This window comes from Ixodes scapularis, unplaced genomic scaffold, assembly GCF_016920785.2.
Source record: "Ixodes scapularis isolate PalLabHiFi unplaced genomic scaffold, ASM1692078v2 PGA_scaffold3__209_contigs__length_174095766, whole genome shotgun sequence".
Taxonomy (NCBI): Eukaryota; Metazoa; Arthropoda; class Arachnida; order Ixodida; family Ixodidae; genus Ixodes; species Ixodes scapularis.
Genome location: NW_024609868.1, coordinates 9,202,232 through 9,214,022, shown reverse-complemented (window position 1 = coordinate 9,214,022; position 11,791 = coordinate 9,202,232). Strand labels below are relative to the sequence as shown.

Genomic DNA, 11,791 nt, shown 5'->3' with positions numbered 1-11,791 from the left:
TAGAAATTGACAAGGTGCTAAATACATAGGTCTCAAGGAAGTGTTTACGTTACAGATAAAAATACATCGAAAACATCAAGTTTGCTACAACTACGTGGGCTGTTTCACTTTTGGAGACCGACTCACGCACCCTTTAGCTTTCCCTGACGATCCCCAAGTTGTGAACACCAAGTTCTTTCTTTATTCCTTGAAAAACCGAGTAATTCCCATAGCAGTGGACTACAAGTCAAGATCAAGTACCAAGCACCTCTACCAGTTCGCGCGTAGAAAACCGCTCAAGTATTTGGTACATGGATGGCTGGAGAACGCGTTCGTTTCATGGGCACAGGCTATCAAAGACGCTCTTCTTAAAGAGGTACGTCATTCAAACTCGAAGTTTCAACGAAATAGGTGGGTTCAAGTAAACTCCAGGTTCAGCCTATGGCTTCACTCAAGAATCGGGTTAAAGTGCAGTACTTCTATGCGCTTGTGTCGTCCTGCAACAAAACCCGTCTCGGATAACGTCCCTATGGTTCAACCTTTCAGTCCTATACTTAACTCTCTGACATAATACGTCGTTTGGTAAGAAGACGAATGATCGATTTCTTTAAAGTGGAATAAAGACGTCGAATGTTTCTGCTGCATTTTATTATTCTAAATCATGGGAGTGATATCGATAATCTTAGAATACAGCACGGAGCACGCCGAATTGCCGTAGATGATATACAATCGCATTCTTTCTAATTAGGGTTGTCAATTTTGGTTGCTTGGAAATGGTATCTCGAGATGACGTCAAGACCAGGGGGTGCAACTATAACGGCTGCCGTCTGTCCTACAATAGGTGAACAGTTGGATGCTTCTTCGTTTGCTCTGATTTTGATAAAAAGAGCGCACACCTGTGCCACGTCGCAATTTTGAGGCACACGCAAGCATCGTCATACATACACTTCCGGATGATCTTTGACGTCAACTTGAGATCTCGGCTTCCATGAATCGAAACCGAAACCAAATATGATAAATTATTTAGGGCTTTGCGGCGTTATACAATCAGTTCAGTGATCAGTTACGCCATAACCATTAACTATAGCAACAAAACGCAACCAACATTTGGTGTATTCATTCCTTACCTATCTCCTGGAGTTTCTTTTGGTAAATTCACGGTGATTTTGACAAATTTAACATTAGCTACGCCACATCAGAACAGACTTCAACGTAACGCATTAGTTCTATTTAGTTACTTTTCTTGGTAACGACGTAACGACCCAATTACTTTTTGAGACAATGAACGAGTAACGTATTTTCATTACTTTTGACAAAGTAAGGAAAAATCGTATTTACTTACTTTTTGATAGGAATGTGTACAACAGAAGTGACCAACCTAGTTGTTACCTCAACTCACGCATGTAATTTGCACAGTTAGAGCACGCTAGATAGAGCACAACAATATGTGCCCAAGCTACGTCGGTGTATCCACAGTTATCTTTGTATGAACATATGAACGCATTAGAGAGCAATTATTAACGTCAAAAATGTTGGAAGAGGCTACTGCTCTATAACAAACGACACACTGAGAGTAACGAGAAAATAACACTTTATTTTCAAGCTGATGTAACGTGTTCCTTTTGAATTGCAGTAGCGAGTACTGTTCTTCGTTATTATTTGGGTGAGTAACGAGTAATGGTATTTAGTTACTTTATTTCAATTTTATTTTTATAACGTGTACATGTTTGCATTAAGCACCGGCTTTCTAGTTCATTCGGGCATGTTGCACATACCCGCAATTAAGTTACCATTTTTTTAAATATTTAGTCAGGGGGTTTGTAAGGCACTATATTCAAGACAACCCCGGATAGTTTTAAACTCAGAATGTGTTTATGGGCTGGATTCTATGCGAAATGTGTGACGTTCGAGTGGGACGAAAAAGCGTTAGACGCAGGCCAAGGCAGCATAAAGTGTGCACAGCTCGTAGCAGGTAATGAATAAGCATCCAAAGCATATAGAGAGCATACTAAGTCGTAGTGATTGATACACAATTGTAAATAGGAACAATTTATCGCAACCAGCAAGTCACCAGGGGCTCAGCGGAAATCGAACCCCGGACCGCGCAATCCGCAGTCTACGCTCGGCTCCACAAGGAGGAGGCGAAACAGGGCGAAAGCAGCTGAACTAAGTATGAATAGACCGATCTCACTAAGCGTTCGGCGCACGCGTGACGCCGCCATAACTTTAGTTCACAGGAGGCAGACGGCCCTGCATGCGGACCTCGTGCCGTCTCGTGCTCCACTCGCGCAATGCTCCAGCACGGTTGTCGCGCGTGCAGAAAGACTAACGTTCCCTAGATGCATTGCGGCAGCGCGGTGGTGTAGTCAAACTGGCTGGTGAGATCGGTCTATTGCCGCCGACGGCCGCCTACGGTAGCATGTGATAATCCACGCAATGGCGACCATCGGCGGCGAGTCATACTGAATCCAGCATACATTCTGTCGGCAGCATATTGTCGGTATGCGCAGCTGGCTCCCGAATAACAAAAAGTAGCTCCACGCGTGGACTCATGATATCACGGTGTGGCTCGTAGCACACCAAGGGATGACGCAGTGGGCGTATGACGCCACGATTTCGGACAGTAGCGTTAAAGGCGCGATAAACCTTCTAGACTCGCGATTACACCCGTTATCGCAGGGCGCTTCTGGCAATCCAAGAGCACTGGGAATTGAAGGCCCTAAACGCACCCACAAAAAAACCAGAACCGATCCGATCAAAAACATTTAATTAAAGCGTGCTCGTGAAACAGTCCACTCCTGAATAAATTTAAACTAGTGTTGGTCACTCTGATGAACCAGGAGAACACAAGCGTATGTCGTGCGTACAGCGCATCCGAAACCACCCAAAGCGCATCGTATCAAAGCATAGCAAATTATAACGCACGGGTAATGCACGCACGACAAATTCGGTGCTCAATGAGTCAATCAGAATGATCAAAACAGGTTTCATTCTCTTGCACATGCTCCTTTTCGTCTACACTCTAAAAAAAGCCTGTGCATCCGCTTTCCCTCACAACACTCGGAGAGCCAATCATGGCGACTTACGAAGGCAGCTCTGCGAATAAAGATGGCGAAAGATACGTTTAGACCAAAAAACGCAGTCTGAGTTGTGACATTAGGCAATGCAAGCGTGACGTTTTGCATTGCTTAATGTCACAACTCAGACGGAGTTTTTTGGGCTAAACATATGTTGCGGCATCGTCATTCGCCGAGCTGCCTTTCTAAGTTGCCGTGATTGGCTCTCCGAGTGTTGTGAGGGAAAGCGGATGCACAGGCTTTTTTAGAGTGATATATAAAAGCTTTTCTTATAAGCGTAGTACTCAGCGGTGCACCTAACCAACGTGCTAAGATACTTTGGTGTTTCTTTTAATACTAATCTGTGGCGCAAATTCGAACACAAACTTATGCAAAATCATGCGTTCTGATTACATTTATCGCTGAACTACAGGAGGACTGTAACGTCATCGTCGTTGACTGGAGCGGGGGCTCGACACAGCTCTACAATCGCGGTGCAGCTAACACAGCCCTGGTGGGAAGAGAAATTGCGCTACTGACGATGCACCTGATGAATCGCTACCGCTTTACGCTACATCCTGCCGACGTCCACATTATCGGATTCAGCTTCGGCGCCCAAATTGCAGGCTTCTTTGGAAGGAACTTTAGGAAGAGAACCGGAACGACGATCTGGCGGATTACTGGTAAATTTATCGCAGGTCACTTCGCGGTTAGAATCCGTTAGCCTAAAATATATTGAAAGTACGTGTCAACGTTGCCGGATCTATCAAACTCGCTGTGTTTGGTATTAACTTCCATGTTTCGCTCTGCGGGTTCTTAATGGCCTGATTATTACCGGATAAAATTATAGACGACGTGCTCGTACAAGTGATCTTTGTTGTGAAAAGGCGTGAACAAACAAGTAATGCCAGCCTAAAACGTTTTGTTTTCTAACGTTAAAGTTTTTTTTATACATATTACTCAAAAAGCATCTAAAGCAGCAATGTTCAAGTTGTTATCGATTGAATGTGGCAAAAGATACAGTCGATTTCAACAACCATGGCGAGAAAGCAATACTGTTTGATTTGTTGTGAGAGCCTTTCAAACAAGCAAATGACTAAAAACGATCGGAAAGTAGGTAACAGTCGACATTTAATCAAACAATAACAAATCGGCCACTATAGCTGTTGTTCACATATCATTAAGGTGACTCAATGCAGTGTCAGGTGCAAAGCCTCCGTTCGAAGATCTTTGCAACCTTCAACAATGGAGTCACATGCAAAAGCGCGAGTAAAGGCATATAGAGACCTGTTTGTTCCCGTCGTATTATACACTAAGACATATCTAGTCTTTTTTTTATGAAATGTTTCGAGCTGCAAGTTTTGCCGGGGCTTCCAATTAAGTTGAGAATTCTCTGCGCAGCACTGGACCCTGCTGGTCCACTCTTCAACGACACCGATGTTTACGTTTGCAAGGATGATGCCGCATTTGTTGACGTTATTCATACAAGTGGTGGATACAGAATTGGTTATCCGGAACTGGGCTTGCTGAGGCCTGTGGGGCATGTTGATTTCTACCCAAATGGCGCCAAAGCTCAGCCAGGATGCTCCATTAGTAAGACTTTTCAGCGAACGTCTTAGTTCACTAATGTGGTTTGATAACAATTTTGACACTAATCACTGCTGGTCGTGTCCTAGATTGCTACCTCTTCTTGGCTGTTTTGTAGCCAGGTGTACCGCAGTGTGACATTAAAATATCTCTATGAAAATAACAGCTGCTATGGACCACCTCTGAAAGCTGGTAACATCTACCAAGGGCAGCACAAACCTACAACAAAAAATGCATCGCTCTAAAAAACAAAACAAAAAAACAATTTGTGGCCGGCTCAACATGGTTCGATTTTCATACGACAAATGAGTTGGTATCTTAAAAAGTTTATATCTATAGCGTAAAAAATATATCTAGCGCAGTATATATTTTATTGCCTTTAATATTAGCGTGATGATAGAGCAGTTAAAATAAACCACTTTCTACATCGCGACCGGAAGAAGGAAGCATGTTGATTGAATTCAAAGCGAAAACCCCAAAACACGCTCTTCGTTCCTCAAGAAAAAGTATTTTATTTTACAAACTAGGTCACTTTTAAATCTATTCATGTGCACGTGGTCAAGTGTGAAGTAGAGATCACCAGAAAAATACACAAAATGGACACGATACAACAAAGTCGCGTCAGAATATTAAAGTTAATATTCGTTGTAATATCGCGTGGATTTAATAGGGTTTTTTTTTTTTTTATTCCAACGGTGTTTAGCTGTGGCCGCATAGCGCCTTTGATAAAAGCAGCTCCTAGGTCTGTTCCCCATACCTTGTTGGTGACCCACTTTATTGCTTTTTAACAAATACATACCGATGGTATCTGTATCATTCACCAATATAACACTTATTTTCTCGCCCCAAAACGTTTTACACGTATTCCGTCAAACGAACAACAGCCCTCCATGTTGGATGAGCATTGCACCGGCGTGCTGTCGTGTATCCCTACTGCGTGGTGCACGTTAAAGACCCCAGGCTACCGGTTGTACCGCACTGGCTAAATGTGCCATCTAGAGCTGAGACACCAGACGCCCACTGAGGCAGACTAACTTTCGGCTGTATAAACATGCATACAAAAATGTGCTTGCCCCCCCCTCTCCCCCCAGAGTAAAAAAAATAAAAAATAAGCGCACTCTTTATGATGCGAGTCCCAAGTAAACAATTCCAAAACATGCCATGTATTTCCCGGTTGACGACTCGAAATAGCAGCTTTTTTCCAAATCGTTCATAACTCAAAATGATTCTCACAGCGTAAATATTGTGCTGAAAATAATATCAGTTTTTTGGAGGGAGCTTATTAATTGACATACGTGTTCTAGCAGCTATTAAAACATGTTTTTTGGGAGTTCAGTTTCCCCGGGGCTAAATAGTGTAGTGGTCGTTTAATCTGGTATAGGAAGCGGAAATAAGCCATAACAGTATATAAACAGTTCATTTGCGTTGTAACTCTTTTGAATCTTAGCCTCGGCAACGAGGTATATATAGTTTTAAGGCAAGTTTGAATGACATGCATCGAACCTTTTCTCTCAAATTTCGATTTAAAGCAGAGATATCAGTATATGAACCGTCTATTTAACCCTCGTAACCCTTTTATTGTTTGACCTCGGATAAGAGTTATATACCGGGTGTTTTGTTTATACTTTACAGATTTGTTTTGATAAAAGTCGTTAAAGCTAAACTAATGCGGCACATGAGAACATCACTAATGCGCAGTACAAGCGGCGGACATATTTTGGTCATCGTTTCCTGCGCGAAGCGTGTGACTGAATACGAGTTCACGCCGATTTCTGACAAAACACTCTTGCAAAATACAGTTATATCCGAGCACGTGCCGAACACTAACGTAAAGACCACGTGTCCAATGCATGCTCAGTGTGCCAGCCCAAGATATGGTGGCCTCGGATTATCCACGCTGCAGCTAGTGTAGAGGTGGTCCTTTAAAAATGGTCTATTATATAATCTAACGGAATCACCACCATATGGTATCATTAAGGAGCCAATATAATCCGACAGTTTACAGTACTGAAAGTACAAGTAACCTACAGGGATGGAACAAAGGGGTATGTTATTTTTCGTGGAATTTAGCTTGAGGGCAAACCGCAGTATAGTAAATGTTTCTAAAAGTCGTTCTTTTTTTTTTTTCAGATGTTTTTTGCGACCACGCGCGGGCACCTTTATTGTTCCTCCAGTCTATGATAAACAAGCGGTGCGTCTTTAAGTCAAATTCATGCAGCAAAATTTTGACCGTCTATAATAAAGCAAAGTGCGGCCTACAAGCACAACAAGGTGAAATGGGATACTACAGCTTTAGAGCTCCAGGAAGAAATATCCAATTGCTCAAAACAAACGGAATGCCGGAGTTGTGCACACAGAACCAATGAGATCATCAGTCACACCAGGAATCTTAACACAATCTAAAAATACTCTTTAAGCTTTTTAAATGATCTTTTTCTTTTACGAATATTAAGAGGGTTCATGGCAATGTACTGGAATAGAAATGTTTGTTCCCACTGGTATACTGGCATCTCTTTGGAGAGTATGTCTGCTAATAAAGCCATTGCGTTTTTTGTTGTTTTTTTTTTTCTCATTTTTTCGACCGCGGAACACGGCAGAAGATTCGTTTGTGGATCCGCGGACCGGCAATATTAGGGCAAAAAAGTATTTCATGTGTTTTTGTCTAATTAGAACCAACAAAAGGCAACATAAAGAAGGCGCAGGGAACGCGCAATGAGGAGGCAGCCAAGCGCGCGGATAAGCAATCGCACGAGGTGTGAAAGAAGCGGACAAACTTGCTCGCCGTATTACCATTTACATGCCGAGTGAATTCAGAGGCAGTTTTACCTCTATCGTACTGTCGCGTATTAGTGGAAGCTGGCAAACACAAAACTTTACAATTTTAAACAAACATATAATCGTGTGTCTTGTATATTTAACCAAGACCATCGTTTGATTTGAGTATCTTTATTAGAGGTGCATGTAAAGCAGTTTGAAAATTATAAATCAATTTTATTACTCGGTCAGAGACTGGCAGGCGTTGCGTTCTTCGCAGCTTCTACAGATCTAAGGCTTCCAGTCAGCCTGGGGTGCAACTGGTCTTTCTTCGTAGTGTAAATGGTAACCAATACGTCTACATTTTATTCATTTGTTTATTTTACGTTCCAGAAAACAACCATGCAGGTCTCCTCTTTGGTGCACAAATATATGAATATGAAAAGAAAAAGAAAAACACAATTGCAGGTTTCAAACACAAAGCAACAAACACACAAGATTTACTGTTCGGCAACAAGCACATTCACTTGGTTCCTGAACACCTTAATGTCACTGTATATATCAAGTTCAGCATTTTCAACATTGATAAACATAGATTGTATCCGTGACAGGGGAGATGGTTTACAGATGGTGTGCCCGAAGGTTACCCTATTGTAAATCTGCTGTATGATTATGACAATATGTGATTTACTAGTGGGACCATACGTGCTTCTCAATATGGTAACAGCAATACCTAAAATTTAGAAACGTTTTTACATCTAGAAAAATAATAACAAATAAAAACGAATATATAATATGACCCCTAGTCCTGCGCTGGAGCATACATAAATAGAAGATCTATTTCAAGATATATGGCACACTTTATTAAGTTTAAATCTCGAACAAAATATTTTTTTTGGTAATTTGAGTGACGAACACGCAGACATGTTAGACCGAATAAGGCAATGCGGAGTGCAAGTTCGTCTGCTTCTTTTGCAGGAGTTGAGGTGACGTCAGAACGACGCCAAACTCTGATTGGCCTTGATTGAAAAGATAGTGAGTAGACCTCAATCCTTGATGCCTTGAGGTCTACCCACTATTTTGTTTCAATCAAGCAATAAGAGCTCGGTTTGCTAGAAGCCGATGACCTTGCGCTCCGCATTGTGTTGTTAAAATACTTACCAAGCTAAAGTCATACAAATGAAGGTCTTGCAAATATTTTCAAAGATAATACTAAGACCCTTCTGATGCCCACACAGACAACTGCTTTCACTAAAACCAATATTTAAACAACACATAATCGTATTTTTAAATTCATGGGTAACATGACAAAAATATGTTGCCATGCATGTTAAAAGCGGTTTACTTCGCTAAAAATTGCTTTTCTACCTACATAATTGTAGGAGCTGCTAAATGGTAGAAGGCACTATCCCTCCACCTAGGCGCCTTTGTACCTCATAATAAATTGAGCATATATCTTTATTTTTAAGCTATGGGCTCACGTGATTTCTTTAATACACAAAATAGCAAATGTCGTTTTGCTTCATTAGAAGCCCGAACCAAGTATTGCCTACCGTGCAGCAGGTTAAGTATGAATCAATGTACACGAACTCATGTTTACAAACAAACCGGAGCGCCCCTAGCGGACGCCACCAACGCCGCGCATGCGCGATGAGGGTGTGGACAAGAAGCTCGCCGTCGCTCATATACAAACCATTGGAATAGGATGTTTTCGGCGTGGGTGTGAGTCCCCGCGTTCTTTTTCGCGTTGGAACTGTTGGCTCTACGTCTTCCTGGCAATTTCTGACTACTTGAGCGGCCTAAGCGAAATTAATGAGGCTCGTTACACCGCAAAACTCGGCGTGAATAATGTAACATGCCGCAATTCGTTCCGCGTGGACGCCGCGGAATGGACGCTAAAGCCTGATTCACATGGTGAGGTTCTGCTCACTATTTTCAGTCATGACATCGCTCGGGATGCAAAAACCTGAACCGTAGCTGGGATGTCAACATCGATCCTGAAAATCGCAAGCAGAATCGGACTGAGTGAAACAGGCATAACAAGTCGGTGATGGCCACTGGTAACAATTATCATCATTTCCTTATATCTACTGTTTACACCGAAGTTACCCAAAGCAACCTTCAAACTTAAACGTCTTTTCAGGTGTGCACTTCTTATCGCAGTTACCGGGTCAACGTTTGGTCCACGGGCCGCTGTCGTTTGAACGCTGGCCGTTCAAACGACAGCGTTCGTTTGAACGTTTGAACGTTGAGAGACAGTGTTGGAAAGTACTTCAAGTACAATGTACTTAAAGTACTACTTCAAGTAGGTTTAGAAAACTTGTACTTTACTTGAAGTACATTCTCTTACTATGTACTTGTACTTTACTTAAAGTAATTTTTTTCTGGTACTTTTCGAGGGAAGTACAATTCCCGACTTCAAAGTACATTCCCCAAATTTGGTTTTGTTAAATTTGTATCACGAAATGATGTCAACTTCGAACAAAATACCGGGTGGGATATTCTCACCAGAAACGTGCGCAGACGACGCATTGCTCCGTTTGTTCTGGGGGTGGCTTTCGCGTAGCTTTTTGAACTCCCGCTACATCTCGCTCGGTCCGCGCGAGCGAGGAGAGCAAAATTAATCACAATGGAGCACCTGAGACTGTTGTGCGGAAACAATAAACTTTCAGGTCAAAGAAAAAGACAACAGAGAAGAACCTCACAATGTTTTGAGACATTTTCTTTTGTCTTTACCTTCGACTTGAAAGTTCCTTAATTTTTTTTGCACCACAGTCTCAGGTGTTACGTTATGATTAATTATCACCAGTTCGCTTGTACATTTACTGTTTGTTTAAATAAGGAGAGGACACTCCTCTATGAGAGGATTGCTTGCGGAAGCTATGTCGCTGACGTCATGATCACTGTTAGTACATTTAACCCCCCTGGGTGCAGCAATCCAATAAGCGGCGCCAAATTCAGAGGAGGGACTTCTGAATTTGGCTCCATTCCTAAGGGAACTACTCTGTGGCCACTTGGCTTTATCAAATATTTGTCGCTGTTTTTGAAAATAGGTCATACCCGCCTGATTACCCCTGGGCGATGCATATTAGTTAAAAAATCACTGTTTAGAAAAATGAAAGGGCATCATGAACGATTCTGTTAAACTACATGTACTTTACTTTGAAAGTACATTGTATTTATCGTACTTTACTTCAGGTACATTGCACCCAGTCAGGGATAAGCAGTATTTCAAATACAAGTATCTGAAATACGTATTTCAAATACTTTGTGTATTTTTGCATTTGTATTTAATTACAAATTGAGTAATGTATTTAAATTGTGTATTTAAATACTAAAACATGGGTATTTCAAATACAATTGTAATTAAATACAATTTTGTGGGCGAAAATACATCCCTCAAATTTATTGTCACGACTAATTTTGCTCATACTAAGACGTGCCTTTAGTGACTTTGTGATTACGGTGCTAGTCCAGGGCAAGAATAGTTACGAAATCGACGTTCACAGGCAGACTGGCTAAAAAAGTGCCTGTGTCAACTTGTGATGATTTCCAGCCTGATTTTCATCCATATATTTGCCTGGAACATTCGAAATGCGCGGGTCGTCCAGATTTTCGTAACTGGTGCGAGTTGCAACAATACAAAATGCTCTGGCTAGTGCTGCGCGTCTTGGTCGTATCAGTTCTTTGTTGGCCTATACCAAAATGTAATCGACAAAAAAAAAAAGCTGCTTGAAGCTCTGTACTTTTTTCACCTATTACGTCCAAGCTGATTACATTTTATTTAATGATTATATTCTATTACGTTACTAGAGCCTCGCACACTAACTCCCTAATGTGTGATGCAAAATTAAAATGAGATAACCAGAAACCCGTTGCAGGTACCCTGAAGTCGCTGACGCAAATTTTGAGGAATGTATTTGGAAAAGTATTTGGAGGAGACCAAATACATTTGGTTGTATTCATATCTTCAACTTAAATGCTTTTTCGGAAATGTAATTAGATTTGTAACTAAATGCATTTTTGACGAAGTACTTTGTATTTGTATTTCGATACATATTTGCATGTATTTTGCCCATCCCTGCACTCAGTGTACTTACTACTTCAATTGAAGTACATAATTTTTAATTTACTTCGTACTTTACTTGAAGTACTTTATAAATGTACTTTACCCAACACTGTTGAGAGAGCAGACGACAGCTCGAACGATGAGGCGGCCGTTTGAACGTGATGACGCACTGAACTTAATCCGCGGGTGGTCCGTGCAACTTGACGGTTTTCTCGCGTTCATGTTGGAACAAAACAAATAAATCTGACGACCAAAAGTGTCCGTGAGTTCAATCTAAAGTGCTTCCCGCCCAAGCAATCGTGGTCCGACGGCCCCTGTCCACGTTCTCGCACAAACCGAGCAGGTA

At 41.6% G+C, this 11,791-nt stretch overlaps 1 protein-coding gene across 1 annotated transcript; it reads left to right on the top strand.

Moving 5' to 3' along the window:
- The first annotated feature begins 290 nt into the window (after positions 1 to 290).
- On the top strand, positions 291 to 6,988 carry LOC115322227 (endothelial lipase-like). The gene is given in 5 exon segments (XM_029982601.3): positions 291 to 315; positions 318 to 355; positions 3,469 to 3,718; positions 4,437 to 4,628; positions 6,753 to 6,988. Coding segments are annotated over 5 exon segments (741 nt in total).
- Positions 6,989 to 11,791: the final 4,803 nt, after the last annotated feature.